This window comes from Anomalospiza imberbis, chromosome Z (genome assembly GCF_031753505.1).
Source record: "Anomalospiza imberbis isolate Cuckoo-Finch-1a 21T00152 chromosome Z, ASM3175350v1, whole genome shotgun sequence".
NCBI classification, from domain to species: domain Eukaryota; kingdom Metazoa; phylum Chordata; class Aves; order Passeriformes; family Viduidae; genus Anomalospiza; species Anomalospiza imberbis.
Window position 1 is genome coordinate 31,631,113 of NC_089721.1, and position 18,136 is coordinate 31,649,248.

General features: G+C 36.2%; 1 protein-coding gene across 10 annotated transcripts in view; it reads right to left on the reverse strand.

The window, feature by feature from the left end:
* The window catches only part of CCDC171 (coiled-coil domain containing 171), a 155,417-nt gene that overhangs the window by 9,709 nt on the left and 127,572 nt on the right, over positions 1-18,136 (reverse strand). For 6 of the 10 annotated variants that reach the window (XM_068177040.1, XM_068177041.1, XM_068177033.1 and 3 more), the window contains one exon: positions 13,418-13,568. The exons of 1 other annotated variant lie outside the window; for it this stretch is intronic. In XM_068177040.1, the coding sequence (XP_068033141.1) occupies positions 13,418-13,568 (151 nt within the window). Of the gene's footprint in view, positions 1-11; positions 130-4,623; positions 4,710-13,417; positions 13,569-15,249; positions 15,330-18,136 lie in introns of those variants that run through there. 3 more of the 10 variants (XM_068177037.1, XM_068177039.1, XM_068177043.1) reach the window with 3 other exon arrangements.

Here is an 18,136-nt window from a genome sequence, read left to right on the forward strand (position 1 = left end):
TTTATATTTACTAGATTCCTGAGCAAAGACTCCAAGAATTGTTCTTAGCTCAAATACAAGATAATATCTTTCTGTGAGGCTGAATATGCAGCTCACATGAGTCCACTAGGCAAATGAAACTAGTATTTCCTGCATACCAATCATATTTTAGATGAATAAACATTAAAAAATGCTAATGGAATTTCATCCTTTCCTATATATTTAAGCCAAATGTGTGTTCTGAAAGCAAATTTAAAAGCAACAAAAACCCCCAAACAAACAAAAACAGACACGACCACCACATGCTACAAACAAACAAATAAAATTAGCCCAAAACTCAGAAACCATCAACACATACAACACTCCAAACTTTCATCAGATAAGTAAAACTTCTACCAGAAGCGTCATGAAGAACATAGAGGAAGATTTGGAAAACTGCTTTTCAGCCTTTTGGTTTGTAAAACCAGAAAGGTGTAATACAAGTTTAAAAAATTAGGTTTTCTAAAACAACCCAACAAAACCCCCAAAACAGGGATGTTTCAGTAATTTGGTGTGCCTTGTACATTCTAGAATTATACGTTCAATTCCTTTACTCAGAGCTCCCATTGAGATTACAGTCTTCTAAAACATCCCATATCTAAAGCACAGAAAACTTCAGTAAGTTATTAAATTAAACTCAAAATACTTAAAGCAACAGGATGTTTTGACATATACAATTTAAAACTAAACTATATGACTTGATGTGTCAGGAAACTTCACAAAGCCCTGGTTAAGTTACAATGTTTAATGCTCAGACTCCCAAAAGAATGCAACAGATTTAACATACCTTGTGAAAGGAAACTTAACATCACACAGGATTTGAAAGACTAACAGGACCCTGACCATAAGCATATAAGCACCATACAAGATGATCCTTCTGTGATCAAAGAAGACCTTTAGTACTAACAAAAGTTGAAAAATTAGTGAATTATTATTTCATTATTGTGGTTCTTGCCTTCAGAAACTGTATGTGTCAAATCATCTTCATCACCTAGCTAGGTTAGAAGTCTTTCAAAGTACTGCTGAATATACAAATTTAAGAGAGGCGAGTATTGCAAAGTCAGCTTTGTGGCAACTTTTACTGAATCAACTATGAGTTTATGGGCAAACTTCAGTTGAGACCCAGATCCAAAGGTGTGGTGTCTTAAATCAGTGTGGCTTTAAGAGTTCTATGGGCTTCTCTGAAAATAGGAATTCCTTTAAGAATTCAAGGAGTTACACCATCTGAAAAAGATGAAATGGAATCATTGCACCTTCATAATGTCACTGCTTTCCTAATATCAGGAAAGCAGGAATGTATCAGGGAAATGTATCAGGGAATGTATCAGGGAAACTCTGCTGGTGATTAACCACACGATTTGTGACCATATTTTTAGTACATTTTATTATTCACTGTTAATTTTAAAGGTACCCTCCCTTCCAAAAGGAAGAAAAAAATAGGGGTGAATTGATTGCTTGAGCAAAAGAGGCTCCTATCTTTCCAAAAGGTGACATTTCTAAAACAATTCAAAAAAACCCCCAAATTCTTGTAAAACATGGAAGTGAAATTACAGTTTAAGAAGCACATATCTTTCTAAACCCCCTTCCTTAACTGAACTGTTAAATAAACTGAAGAAAAAAAATGTTATTTGAATAATCAAGATCATTATCATAATAATATCCTTTTATCTGACAGTAAAGCTCTTTACCCTATGGAGTGCCCATTTCCCACTTTAAAAATTTGTTCAATGATTAGTTTATTCAACAGGTCAAACTGCTTCATAGAGTTCAGTGTCTGGAGAAAATAGTTCCTCCCTATGATCAATTATAAAAACTGTGCCTTCTTTACATAATGTGGGTTTCACAGAATTAAATTATTTTTTTTTAATTTAAATAACTTAGAAACAACAATAAATAAATAAATAAATAAAACCCTGATGGGTAAATATTAAACAGTGTGTCTTAAATATGTAAGACTCAACAAAAAGAAAGATGAAGATGCAACTTGATGTCTGTATTCCCTTAAATCATGCCAACATTACAGGAATAAAATTATATGTTAAGAACAATATTATGCTTTGTGCATAATTGAATTTCCTGTCTATCTCTGCAAGTCCTATTCTCTAATATGTTTCAAAGGTTTGGTTTTTCTTCATTTGTCACATTAACTTTTATGCTTAAAGTACAAAATGCAAGCAAATGGAAGTAGGCAAATATATTTATTTTTTCAAGAAATATGTTACTCTGCTGCAAAACATGTCACAGAAAGGAATAAAAGGGTTTTTTCACAGTTGAAAAGGATGGAAACATGCACAATTATAGGAGGATGAAGGGGAGAAGAGCATTAACAAGCCAACAGGAAAATAATCTGATTTCATAAATTCTAGAAAGGTGCAAAATAAAATTGACTGCTGTGATTTGCAGCTATCCTTCTTTACCCTGCACACTATCTCCCTTTGGCCTAAAGAGGATCCACCCTTCCCTGTGGGGACTATTGAGGTTAGTTCTGACAGTAAAATCTGCTGGGGACAATAGAGACAATACTTGTGCTCCCATGACCTTACCCCCAGTACAGACTGCACCAGAAGCAGAAACTAAGAGGAGACAGAGCATCAGAGACAGTTGTCTTCTGCGGAGGGAAGGTTTACTGCTAGCCGGCACCAAATGAGCTGGCGGTGGGACTATAATTGCCTCTGTCATCCAGAGGGAAACAAAACCTCTTAACACGAGATTTTCCTTTACAAAACTTAAAGAGAGTGAATGAGTGTGTGTGTGTGTGTGTGTGTGTGTGTGTGTGTGTGTGTGTACATATATTTTTTTTTAATTTTTTAATTTTTCTGAATGGGTTCATGTAATATTAGCCATGCTATGTTACAAGCACATGCTGCATATACACACATTTCTGAGGCTAGCTGGGAAAGAGACAGGCTCCTGGCAACACTGCCCTAGGTCCTACATTAATCACTTTTTTTCCCCTGTGATCTAGGCAGTGAGCTTCTAGTATAAAGTAAACAAGAACACCAAAAAGACAACAAAAATTGTCTTTCTATTATCTATCATCCTGATCAAGTGAGCTGCAATCCACAGGGTGCATCTACACATCTTTACACTCTTTATCAAAGTTAATATCTGAAGATCAGCACTGAATTTTCTCCTTATAAACAGTGCTTTAAATATTTAGCTTGAAATATAAAACCAAACAGGTGTGAAAACAAGAAAATAATTATTCACAACAGTATAACTTATAGGATCTAAATTTAAAATGTCAAGAAAATATCAGAAAGATGACAGACTGGATTGCATGGATTCACTCACCATTTAAGCATCTATGCTAGACTCATTCAGGCACAGCTATGCTTTAATCCCCTCCAAAAATTTCTCAGCAAATTCAGAGTCTCAGAACAAACAGACATTCCCTTTATGTTTAACCCACACTTTAGCAGGGAATAATAGAAGCTTCCTGGCTCTCTTTCTTGAAATAACTTCTTCAAAAGGGAGGAGGAAGCACCTTCTGGCCTGAGTAAAAGTCCTTGAGTCCAGAAAGAAGTGAATTTGTCTGCCTTTGTAGAGAATATTCCTTTTCTTCTATAAAGACAGTAAAATTGTGTCCTTGGCTCTGTTCTTTTGTAAAAACTTTTCCCCAGGGTTAAATGTCCTGGTCTGTAATATCCAGTTCTCAAAATAACGGCCTGTCTAGCACTCCCAGTACTTTCATTTCTACTGCAGCATTAACAATATAGGTAATAATATATGAATTTTTCTTTTAATTTGATGTCCTGGAAATGCTCCTTTGCTAGGTGTGGGAAGAAGGCAAAAGAAACAGCAGTGTGTAGCCAACAGGAAGCAAATGCATGTGGCTGATTAATAAAACTCATTGTGTATTACCAATGAAGCACATTTCAAAAGACTAGGGCAAAGGTGTCTAATAAGGAAAAAGCCATCACATGGTTGTCTCCTGACTTACAGTTGCCCTCCACAGCAACTGGGGCATTTCTGAAACATTCTTTTTCAGGAAACCCCACCAAGTATTTGCAAAGACAATAGAAGACTAGCTCATTCCAGTATTCCCTCTTTGAAAACTGAACGAAATGTAGTGTAGGCATACACTGCCTTGCTCTCCACTAATCTGCTGCAGGCAGAGAATGAATGCATGATGATTTTTTACAGGACAAACCTGAACCTACACTTTAGACTTGCTTCCTTATCCAAATCATTAGTTTCTCAAAATTAATTTCCAAATAGTTGCTCCTGAAGGTACTATTGTTGCACTGGCCTGCATTTAGGGTAATAGATAAATACAGCTTAAGCTTCCAAGTGTCTTGTTTTCAGTCGTGGGAACTGAGGATTCTTGCTTGTGAGCTGGTAGTTCCAGTACCTCACTAGGAACATATTTCAAATGCCATAGAAATGCAAACCATGAAGAAAAAAAAAAAAGGAAAGGAGATTACCTTCCTGAAAACATGACCCTCCTTTTTTGTGACTTAGCAAACGACTTGAATGATTTGTTTTGTGCTTAACAGCAGAACAAACCTGTGGTCATTTAGGAACTTCAAGGTTTCCATTAAACCACACAGCATGGACATTTGGAATTTCATAGCAACAGTGAAGTGAGAACATAGATCTTACTTTTCCAAAGTACCGACCTCTGCTGAGAGTTAACACCCACACACATTCTCTCACATTCCTTAGCCAATTCATGTCATTAAGGAGAGCTGAAGAACAGACCAAACAAAGAAAAAAAACCAAAACAAACCAAAACAGAAAAAAAATCTCACAAAACCCAAACCAACTCCACTTAAGCCTCTTTCTTAAGCACTTGAAAGTAAAATGCTAAAAGTAGAAATGTAATGTTTAAATGCAGCACTCTTTCTGACCATGTACAGTGTTTACATTATTAACCCTCAACTGAAAAACTGAACTATTGGAAACCACCTAATCACCCAAACATTTATCTCTCTGCAGGTGTAAATACATGGGCCTAATAAGCCTTCCCACTGTGAAAGCAGTTATTTAAATTATATTAAAATATTAGAAACTATTTAATGAGCTTTTTTCCCCTAAAGTAAATTGAGTGTGTGCCTTAACCTGCTTCAGGCAAAGGAAGTTTCAAACATATTGGTTTTGAAACTAGCCATTATTTCCTATGTTGCAAAAACGGCAATTTTATTTCCCGACAGCAAATGAAACTGTCAGGAAAATTTAGATGCAATAAAATTGGGTGGTTAAGCCAACAGGCTGGATTTGGAATAAAACTGAATTAAAGGAATTAAAATTAAGCATTATGTCAGTCAAACTTTAGGGAAAAACTATTTGAAATGGGGGAGGGGGATGTGTTGGGGTAGGGTTTTGTTTGCAAAAGTTAGGTTTTGGACTTGGTGAAGTCCACCCATAACTACGTATTTTATGTCCATCAACTGTGTCATATTTGAAATTTGCTCAATGAAAAATATTTTGCATAAAATGTGTTGCTTCTGGCAACATTTCTGCCTAAATAAAAAGTTGTCAGGCAGTATGTGACTTTAGTGGTACAGAGTTTTAAAATGGTGGCTTCAGTCCAAGGCTAGCTAATAGCGGCTGACATGCACTGGAATCTTGAGGCCTAAATCAACATTGTTTTCACAGCTGTAATTAAGCCACCTAATCAGAAGCACATTTTGACGGGACAGTTTCTGGAAGCCAGACATTACAATTTCTTATGCCTGGAGCGCAGTGGCTCATGAGAGGTCCTCATTTAATTTCAGGTTTAAAAAAAAAAGGCTGTAAAATGAAAAGAGTATAAAAAAAAAGGCAGTGTACGGCTGTTGAAATGAAGCAGGCCTATGTGTTCATGCCTTGACCAACACTGCATCCCACCCTGCTTCGGCTCTCTGCCGAGTCCCCAGCTCTCAAGTGGCAGCTACACACAGTGAGATTAAGGGCTTCTGCCAAAGTCAACAGATGAGCTGGTCTGAACTGGCTCTCTGTGTGTTCTGATTGTAAATTGTGCTGGTGATGATTAGAGAACTCTAACACAGGATGTCAACTCTTAAAACTGTCCAGAGAAAATATTTTATTTTTTTTTAAGTTCAGGAAAGTTTTTTAAACTTCTTTTGTGGCTTGGTGCATAGTGTTGTGTGTATAACTTTCAGATGATTCAAACATGAATTCACACAAATCAAGCAACTATATTATTTAAAAAATACACTGTTACTTTTTCTCATTGGGCATACTTCCCTCATTTAGGAATGTTTACACAGCAGTGCTGCTGCAGAATGCAACTCTCTCACTAGTACAATACAGCAGTCTTGTGCTTCTTCCACCTGCCAAGTGGAAGACAGCCCCAAAACTCAGACTATCAACTACTTTTTTTGTATGATTATCAGTTTGGGACATTGTCATACCTGCTTCAACAGCTACACTGCCTTGTTTATTTTCTGGAGCACAGCTACATTGGTAACTGTAACATAAACTTTCAACCCCAGAGGCCACTGTAAAACTATCTATATGAAGGCACCAGTCACTGGGGTCTGATTACATTTGGTTCTGCACTTTAATTACATATGGATTCTATTAACTGAACCTTTTGCATTATAGGCAACATTTTAATCAAATTACTATAATTTTCAAATATAACAGCCTGACAAGTTTAAAGTTCACATACCTAGAATATTATCCAAAAAATTTTGCATAGAAAAGGAAGCATTCTTTACAAAATACCAAACGTTGATTACTATAACTGCTTTTTACAATGTTACCCTAAGTTGCAGAATGTGATTTATAATATAGGTTGTTGTTGTTGTTGTTGTTAGTAATAGTAGCATTAGTATTATTCTAACATATATAATTTATACTGTTGGTTTCAACTATTACTCGTGTAAGCAATACCAGGTGACCAAGAGATCATTTGCATTAGGATATGTGCATTCCTTGGCTATGTAGTAAGGCTGGCAAGTTGTTATAGATGAGTAATGGGATGATTGCCTCTCACAATTAAGAGATGAATATTGTGTGTATGTTAAGAGAAGCTTTACTGATGTATAGTTATGTTATTGTGGTTTGTTGTTTGTTCTCCCTATAGTGCCCTTTCACACCCTCTGTATTGCTGGCACTGGACAAGCCTGGGCTGTGAACACGGGGAAAGAAGGTGTGTACTTGAGCCCCTTGCATGGGGCAGTTAGAAATGGGGAAAGGGGGACACAGCATGACAACACCTGACCTGCATTCAAGTTACAAGAAAGTCTCCACCAATGGACAGCAAAGAAGAGCTGACTGACAGACTTTAGGAGGAGTCAGCGTTGTCTGACACAACCCCCAGGAGTATAAAAGGCAAAGCAGCCCTTTTTACAGACAAGTTTGTGGCAGATGGTCACCAACTCCCAGCATGCTGTCCTTTTTCCTTATTCAGTCCTTTGCTGTATTTTGTTAAGGTTTAATAAACCTTTGAGAGTCATTTCTCACAAAGTGATGCCAAATTACTTAAAGTCAGGAAAGAAATGCAAATATTTTCATAAAAACAGAATTTCAGGAAGATATTACTGGTGGACTCAGCCTTACAGAGACATTAAACTTAGTAAATCTTATGAACAGTTTTCTAATTTCACTTTTCTGATATTTCCACACTTTCATGTCTATGACCATCTCAATAGTCAAAAAATTTTCCTTGTGGGCCTCTCATATTTTTCTTTACTTACTATCACTTCAGGAACATTCACACATTCCACAGCAACTAAACACTGGTAAGTAACAATACTGAGTAAAGTTATGATTATTGAGGTCCATATTTACTGAATTCTGCCCAAGACTATTTACAGGAAAACACATCAGCTCAGAGAGTAACAATAAAAAATAGCAAGTCTAATTACTTTTTGTAAGGCAATTTATGAATCAGTATCTCCAAATCTTTCACAAAACAAATTCAAATGTGCATAAGACTATGTGAGGTAGTGAAAAAGCCAAGGAGACTGTGTTGGTGACACCTAGGTCAGTGCAGAAGGAGGGGAAGAGGTGCTCCAGGCACCAGAGCTGAGATTCCTCGGCAGGCCGTGGTGAGACCATGGTGAAGCAGCTGTACCCCTGCAGCTCTTGGGGATCCATGGGGGATGCAAAATTCCATGGGAGTGATGCCCATGCTGGAGTGGGTGGATGTCTGGAGGAGGCTGTGATCCAGTGGGAGACCTGGTGGAGAGGGAGGGCCCTGCTTCCAGGGTGGAGCAGTCTGTCCTTGGAGGGCTACACCTGCGGATAATGCATGCCACAGCAGTTTTGGGAGGACTGTGTGCTCGTGAGAGGGACTCACGTTGCAGCAGCTTTGCTAGAGCTGCTGCTTGTGAGATTGAAGCCATGCTGGAGAAGTTCATGCAGAACTTTCTCCTGTAGGAGGAACCCCATGGTGCAGCAGGGAAAGGAGTCCTCTCCCTCAACAGTGGAAGATCCTGGGTGACAAACTGACCAAACCCCCATGCCCCCTGTTGGTGGGAAGGAGGGAGGTGTGGGGGAAGAAAATGTGTTTTTAAGTGCTTATTTTACTTATTATCCTCCTCTGACTCTGTTAGTAATAAATTCATGTTTTACCTTTAAGTTGAGTCTATTTTGCCCCTGCAGTGTTTTCTCCCAGTCCTTATCTCAACTCATGAAGCCTTCATTAAATTTTTCTCTCCTTTGCCCAGCTGTGGTAGGGGAGAGTGAGTGAGAGACTTTTGTGGGTACCTGGCATTGGGCCAGTGTCAAACCACAACAGAGAGTTTTAATTCAGGACACATCTGCTTCTTGCAACATCTGGGAAGAATTCCTCCAGCTAAATCAGAGATATGGCTCTGGCCCATGAAAGACACCCTCTGACATTTAACATGACACTGATAAGTACCTTTCCCTTATACAGCAAGAGAACAGGTAAATAGTTAAGATTTTTCTTTGTTGTTCCATCCTCAAAATTCTAAATTTAGGACAATGCATCCCTGTTTGATGCAGGTCTTTGCCATAACAAATTGAACAGATTGAACTGGTGACAAGGAAACAAAGTATGTGGGGGAAAGACAGGTAAAACCACTGCCCTGATCAGCCTGGTTAAGTAGGGAGAAAATGTCAGGGAAATAGTTAGCTGTAAGTTTGAGTTTTAAATTTTTTTTTTTCTCTCTACCCCCTATAAGCAGGGTTCATGTAGATCATGAGAACTGAGTGCTGACTGCTTTGAATAGGGAGGAAAGTGTACATCTCGCTTAATGCAATTTTTCAACACAGAAGTATGAAACTATATATCAATCACTAGGATCTCAAGAACAAATACATACTATTCATGCAAAAGATCATTCTGCTTGCTTCTCCCACCTCAACAAAAGGCACCATTTCTGTACTTTCAATATTTTAAGTGATATTACTAGACATTTCCAGACAAAGGATAGACGTAAACACAACTGCAGTGAAAAAGATATTACACAAAAACATAGCCACATTAAACCAATGACTGCCTTTACTTTCATCTCAGCTAGGAGAAGCATCAAAAGACAGCAGTTGTTTTCACAGTTAGAGAATTCTGCTACATTTACAGAACTCTTTACTTCACCCCTCTCATCCATCTGAAACTCACTTTCTCCCCCTTTCAGATAAAATTGTCTTTTTGGGTCCCCCAATTTCCATTTCTCCAGTACACACAAAGCTTTTCTCTCTTCAGAATCTTTAGAATTACTGTATTTTCCTCTTCATTTTTTATTCTCCTTTGATTCTGAGGTGAAAACAGAAAAAGGAAGGAGTATCACCAGATAAGCACACATGCAGGTTCAGAGAAGCACCTGACAAGAAGCACTTGTCATAACAAAAGTGACTTCTTTTGCCTACCAGAACTGATACCAGATTATTTTACATTCTTAAATTTCTGACACAAGTACTGACATCAGGTATAAAATTTTAGGGCTAGAAGCTACAAGAAGACTTTCTGACAATATTTTATAATGAACTGAATTCTGTTCACTGTTCCTCCTATGTGTCCAGTCATCCTGGAAAAGAGAATGTCACTGCATCCACACCCTGCAACACTGCACACACTTGCAGCAAAAACCCCTTGTACACCATGGATTCACATACTTGCCATGTGACTAAAAATGGTGACACATTGCCATGCAGTCACAGCACCCACAAAGAAACTGCTTATGACTACACTACTGCACAATAAAGCACTTCTAAGCTCTCAGTTCAAGGTCTACTTATTACTGCAACTCTGAATGAATGTGCAAGTATAATAATAAACTAATGTATCTGAAGAATAAAAATTAATAAAAGCAGCAGAAATCAGCATAGTCCAATTCATTATGCTTATATTACTGGATGTTGCTGAACAAGAAATAGGCAGGAAGGACTATTACAAAATATCGATAGTTTCCTAATAGAAGAAAAAAAAAGGGACATTTTAGAAATGTAAGGGAAATTTCAGAAGCATTTGGTAAAGAACAAAAAATCAGAAGAAGTTAAAAAATCTGAAAGCAGCCAACCAAGAACTCTCCCAACCAACAGAAAAGAGATACAGGAATAGAGAACAATAGAAAAAGGAGGGGGAAGGGGAGGAAGGAGGAAGGAGGGGGAGCAGAAATAAGGAAAGAAGAAGAAAGGAAGACAGGTAGAAAATCTAAGCTGTTTTTCAGCCATACTGAATTTTAAAGAGTTGCAAGATTTAAAAATGCACAGGGCCTTGCTCTCCACAGCGTAAGAATCATCAGAGACAGGTACGACAGACAGATAGCTGGGCACTAATGAAGACTACAGAGACATTCTGCCACTGACTTCACTTCTCCCAACATAATTCTCTTCTCTGTAAGCAGAGTTTCCACTATTCATCTCACCTCTGTCCATCATAATCATATCTCTTCTTGTTCCTCTATGTTGGCATTAGCATGACCACATATAGCAATCTCAGAATTTAAACTCTATTGACTAGAAGGAAAGTGCTTGGACTAGAAATGGGCTGGAGGATGGAGATGTCAATTCAGAGTCTGAGATAAAAGATGAGGAGTTAGAATCACCAATTTTGCTTCATGGCAAAAAGTTTTGTTTTTAAAATTATTAGCAAAACCCAAAGCAGCAGAAGAGAGAAGTGGTGTGAATAGAAAGAAAGGTAACATAGTTATGAAATTTCAGTAGAAACTAGTCAATTAGGAAAGCAATGTCATCTAAATACGGAAAATATCAATACTCATGAATGGACCAAACTTGCATGCAGTGCAAGGCAGGGCAAGATCCTTAAGCAACTAGCATAAAAGACATCAGGAAACAGCCACAACATGTGAGATAAACCCCAATTTGATAAGGTAAGAGTCCACACATGATACACAACTGGAAGATTTAAAAAATGTATTTCAGCACTGAGCAGTAGTTATTGTTCAGCAAGCACAAACACAAACATATATCATATGAAGGCCTGCAACCAATACAGTCCAAGTGTTGTGTTTGTTGCCTCCATGTAAAATTTTGTCTGCAATGGATATATGATTGAAGACAGTGAATTAAAACTAACAAAGCTTGTCTGATTTTGAAATCAAATATGTACTCAAGAAGTCATGGCTCCTTTTCATTTAAAATAAGCCAAAAAACTGTTCTACTTTTTTTACTGGAGAAAGTAATTCAGTGTATAACCTCTTTCTCAAAGTCAAACCAAAACAGTATCAACTAGAACGTTTAAAATATCACACTGCAAAGCTGTGATGCCTGAAGTTATTAAAATTCACACTTAATGGAACTTCTACAAATATTAGGGACAAATTTACAGAAAACCCAGATACTACAAAATATACCGTAATCACTTTTTCATGGCAACTTGAGACTCTCATTCCGAATGCTTTCACTTTTATATTAAAATTTTAAAGCACTTCATATTAATGCTTAGGCCTAGATTCAAATTAAACTTCATCTAAAGGAAGAACTGCTGTTCTCCCCAGAGGGATAAGAGATCCCCCCTCAATGCAAATAGTATCATCTTTACATTGACACTGCATGCAGATACATACTACTTAAAAAACACAGCATTTAATCACAAACATAGGAGAGCTGGTTTTCACTGTAATGTATCAGGCCACTGCATAGCCCTTCACAGACAGGACTAGCATAATCTTTGCTAAAAGCTCTCTCAATGCAAATGAAAGCAAACCTTTCTGCAAGTTGGAAGACTTCCCAATCGTTAGTAAACAAGTGGTCATCTTGATTTAAACAACAAAAACAACCATAACAGGCAACGGAGAAGTCCAATTACATTGGGCACAGGCTCAGCAGGACACATATAAACATAGCAGGACACATCAAAAGAGTCTGGCTGGAAGAGGAAAAAAGCAAATTCAGTGAAGTAATTTCATTTCTTAGAAACATTGTGTAATCAGAAATAAAGTTTTCATTCAACAATTGTCACCTCAAGATGTTAAAACTCAAATTCAGCACTGATAATATAGTTTATACTTGCACTAATTTCCCATTGTGCTGTTACAAGTAGGATAAGAAATTAATGTAATTCTGTTGGACACATCCAAAGACAAAGCCATAGTCACAGCCTTTGAATATATGTTTACAACTGTGTTTGTGTCATTTGCATTGTGACAGCTCTCTTCTTCCAGATCTTCTCTTCCAAAAAGAAAGACAAACAATATTCGTTTTCTTTATGGCCATTTACTACACAAGACTAAAAGAAAATACAGTAGAAAGGGAAGAAGAAGAACAACAACAACCAACACCAATAAAATGAACTCCAAATGCACTTCTTTATCCTCTGTGGAAAACTAAGAAGAGATGGGGAGAAACACGCTGAGTATATCTAAGCTGCACATCCTACACAGTCTCATTCTAGAGATACTTGGCTACATATTTATGACAGTTTATGTGTCTGGCCTCCATCCTGTGTGACACAAATAAATCTGCATTTAGTAATTCCCCCAGAGAGAGATCTTAAATCTGAAGATCCACCTTATTATTCTTAAACAAATCCAAGCACTTTTGTGAGCAACAATATGTTTAGACTAGAAATTATTCCTGAAATTACCTTTGTAAGTTTACTGAGAAGTATAATTCATAACCACAAATGTCTAAAAATAATTCAGATCTCCTAAATAACACTTTGATTACATGAAGCTAATAACATTCTGGTTTAATATACAATATCTCTAGATGTAAAATTCTTCAGGTCCAAAGTTCAACTATTTACTATACTGGTAAAATTCACAATGTTTACTTTTCCAGCATGTGAATGAACAGGTCCTTGTAGAAGATACAGTACTAAAAATTAAACCCTGTGTTAACTTTTACCATTCCATTTCTCTTCAGAAAAAGCTTCTATTGACACTGGTTTTATTGCTCTATTATGTTTATAGATAAATATTACTGTATTTCCCTACAGAAACTATATAGCATGAAGGGAGATGCTGGGTAAGAAGCCACACTGAAATGACAAAAATTACTTGAAAAGCAGACTTACCATTTGTAAGGTCACTTTTATGAAGACTAGCTGTTTGGAGTCTGGACTTTAGGGCTGCAGTGTGAAGCTGAAGAGATTCTGTTTCTTTCACTAATATTTCAACTCTGGAAACTGCAAGTTGGTAGATTTCCATGAAACTTTGAATCATAGCCTTTTAAAAGTAAAGTAGATATTTAGTGCCAGACAAGCTATACTTAAATGCCAAGTAGCATACATCATTACAGAAGATCTAATTTTATTAATTGGAAAAATCAAACCAGGCACTTAGGTTGTAAGTAAGGACTTAACCAAAGGTATAACATAAGATTGTGTACTTCTTCAAAAATCTAAAATATTAATAGCTTTGAGGAAAAGCAAATGACTGTGCACCCCAATTACAAAGTGAACTATTTTCAAACATGCAGTACTGCATTGAACAGTTGATACTATTTTTCATTTTATTTAACTACAAAACTCAGTGAACATTCAATTTATGTTTATAAAGAATCACTAGACAATTTTAGGTGATTTTTCATACTTTCAAAATGAGTCTTCCCACGTCATGTTAAGAAAATTAATTTGTCAGAAACAAAAGAAATACAGTAAAGCTACAGATCTCTGGAAGCAAATAATCTGATTACAGTATGGCTAGGAAAATATAATTGTTTTCATGTATATAGTGTAAGAATGTCCCAGTCATGTAATATCGATCAGACTGATAATAAAGTTAGCAGCACAAGAGAGAACAAATGATTTGACATTAGTGGTAACTTTATATATTCTAAATAGTCTAACACTTTTGAGATTATTGGTCTTTACAACTTGTTAATCACATTTTGTAAGTTACAGTTTTCCCCTTTGAAATGAGTCGTAGCAAGTTGCAAATGTAAAAACATATAACAGATAAAATGAATTTGGCTTCTGAATATGTCTGTAGTACAGACTTATAAACTATAGTACCACAAACAGACATTCACTAAGGTTTTAACTGTTTTCCTTTCTTTGTTCTCAAACACTTTATTTTCAGAGTAAAGGTAACCACTGAAATAAATCAGGTTATTTTATTGTGAAGTGTAGAAAACTGCTATGGCAAGACAACACCAACATTTCTTATCAGAAAAAATAACCAAAATGTTTTAAATAATATGGTTCTAACCCTAATAGTGTATTCACATGGCTCTTTAAGCCTGCCACTGTCAGCTCTAATCCTGCTTTTAATTTTTTTTATTTCACATTCAACACAACTAAAATGCTGCATCAATTCAGATACAATACCAAGCAGGAATGGGGATATATCTCACTCCACATGGCAACAGCCCACATATTAAAAATCAGATATGTTGAAAATTTAAAGGTTTCACTGAACTAGAATGTAGAGACATTTCCTTAACGTCTTCCTTTTACCTCTACTACTACAAAGCTAGTAAAGCCGCTAACCTATACAGCTTCATCCTACACCTCCACAGGTACTCTAAGACCATGCAGTTATCTGAAACAGCATTTTTTAATTCCTTGCTGAGCTACACAGATATTTAATTTGTTTTCTCATTTAATGAATTTGAAGATTTTAAATTTAGGAAAAAATGTATTCACAAACTTTTATTTTCACACATAGGAATTGGGTATTTTAATAACTTAGATTTCTTTTTAGTACAGAAGAAAGTAGTTTTGCAGTTACTAATGGTTCCTTACGAATGTGGAAGGTGGCATTTATGCACCCATATGTACACATTCCTTCCAGTATATCCCCACTCCCTAGCAAAGAGTCGGGGTTAGTTTAGGTCTCTTTTGATCAGAAACAGCTTAGAACAAACATTATTTGTTTCAGGGGTGAAACATTATTTGTTCAGCCAAGGGTGGCATGAACATGAAGAACACTTATTCTAAATGCCATCTGGGGAAGGACAAATATATTGGGTTTTCAGATGTGCCACTGGAAGGCACAAATGATTTTAACAAACTTATGTCAGTCACAGATTGACAGATCTGTCTTCAACAATACAAAAGTTAGACTTACTGGAAAGCCTGATACATAAGGAATGGGCATAGAACCTGGCCACATGCAAGGTATAATATCTGTCTCCTAATAATTAAATGTATCTCTATAGCAGTTCAGAACTTCAATTGAGATCCCTATTTGAACTTCACAGATACAAATATATCTGCAGCTCTGGAAACTGTTCTGTGATCAAGAAAGTCAGATGACAGAATTTCCCAGAATGCAAATCTGGCTCTGTAGAAATTTTTTCTACTCCTGCTAACAAGTGCCTTCTTTTGTTTTTAAGTACACATAGTAGTAAGATGTATATATAGTTTATAAGTATACATAACAATAAGATGTTTTAGCAACACTCCTAATTAATTTTTATAACATAAAATTTGGCATTTATACATATCTGCATGGTCTGCATCTAAGCAAGCACTTCTTGTTTTGAATATGCTGGTAATAGTGTGACATTAAAACTGGGAACAGACTACAAAACAATATAAATTTGTCTTCAGTTACACACAAAATATTTTGAGAACGCACACCAGAAAATTACTTCTGTTCAGAAAGGCGAGACATAGTGATCCTCAGACTTATAGGAACCAATATTATTGCAACTCATTTTGAAAATCTAAAACATTTTTAGACAGAGGAGTATTGTAGGAAAGTTAGTGGGGAGAAAACATAATTAAGGAGGCCATAGAAACAGTGGAGTTGAAGAATACTGATTTTAAACATTACTGGCTCTAGGTGCTCTTCCCTGCTTGTCCAAGGGGCTTGGACCAAAGGACCATCAGAGGTCCCTTCCAACCTCAATCTAATTCAGTAATTACAACCTCATCCTAGAGACTGAATACAAATCCAGTGGTTGAAATTTACCTAGGATTGTCAATTTTAAGAGCAAAATTTTTACATAATTGCTTCACAATAATGAAAAACAAAAAGACGAAATAATCAGATGCTGAATGGGTTTTTTTACAGCAATCTCTTTCTTTTCACTCCACTCAATGCTTTAATGTATAGAGGATGTCAATATTATTTATGACATCAACATCCTACATCACATACTACTGATATGGCAGAAGCAAATGATAGGAGTGCTTTCAATCCAAAAGTGTCTGTGAGAGGAGACCCATGCTCCAACACTAAGACAAGACACAGGCAGCTTCATGAAAACTTCAGATGCATGAATTCCCAGAACTGACTACAACTCATAAGATAAAACTATATTCTTACAGTTGGCATGGAAAAAGGATGCTTTTAGGTTGAAGTTGTTGGACTTGGAAGAAAATGTGCAAGAGTGCCCAAATTCTCTTTTCAAGTATAACTTTCAAAGGACAGGTTATTTTAAGCCTAAATACTTCTAACAATCTCCTTTTTTACAGCTATTGAACAGTGGCTGTAAAACAGTATCCCTATCCAGAAAATCCCTAAAAGGAAGAGTCTTAGGAGTCCCTAAGACTTTAACTGTCTTTGAGTGCAAAATCAGATTTTTTTTTAATCAAGTGTTAGTCATATCATAAGGGAACTAAGTATTTTAAACTTTAGATCTTTACTAAATTAGAAAAAAGGCCTCTGAAGATTATGAGTGGAAGAAGGCCTTTATTACCTCTTTAGAAATGTCTCATCTGTAATATGAGGGCATTCATAAAAAGTTTTGGCTTTGGCTACAGATTGGTGAAGATGAGAAACCAAAGTTGAGAGAAAAATAAAATTAACTAAGCTGATGTTGTTTATAAACTACAAACCAGTGAACATCAGAGCAAAAGAGCAACATTTAAGCCATGCTTTCTTTCTCCATATTAATCTTTAAAAGGACTGAGAACACTTAAGCTTAGGAGAGTTCTCCAGGGGAAATGTAAACCCATTTTTTGTAACATTCCATGCATGCACTTTTGAATAACCAGTCATTGTCTAGCTCTGTACACCATTTCTACAACCAGTAATTTTAAGGTGGATAGTGCTATAGATGCCATAAAACTGCATTTGCAGGTATTGCTGCCTGTAAATCTCCAAGACTGAAAGACTTTAATCTGCAGGAGTACTTTTTATTTAAAGTGAAAAATTGCTAATACTGACAAATTGCACAACAATAGTCAAGAAACTGGAAACAAAAAAGAAAACCAATCTTTTTAAAAATTAATTTCTGAAATTCAAAGGTTATTCAAACTTTAGCTGTTCTCATTGTAGTAAAAACATACAAGAAATACACAGATCAGCATATGCAAATTAGCAGACGTCTCATCAAAGTGTTCATGTATTTATCATACATTATAAAAAAGGCCTTTTAAATTCTCACTTAAAACACTATACATGTTGTCTCCCTTGTGCTTAGTGTTTGGCCATTGAGAACAGAGTTTAAAAAATTATTTGGATTATGAGTTACAAATTGCAGTGAACGAAAATTCCCATATAAACTTTTACACTATTCTAAATTTACAAATAAAATACCAAATTACTAAAAATCAGTTTCTTTATTTTCATGTCAATGCTATTACATTATCTCAGGACTTTCTTGCCATGCTGTTATCATAGAACCTCATCTCATGTTCAGAAGAAATAAACCTAGAGGAAGGTTTATTATGCTCAAATGAAGCTTATTAAAGGGTGCCAAAAAGATTAACAGCCTGACAATATAAGCATTGACTTTGTAACATCAGATGGAGCAGTCAGAATAACAAGACCATCTGCTTTATACAGCATACTTTAAAAACCTGACATGTACAGAAAAGTTGAAATTCATGTTTGACTGC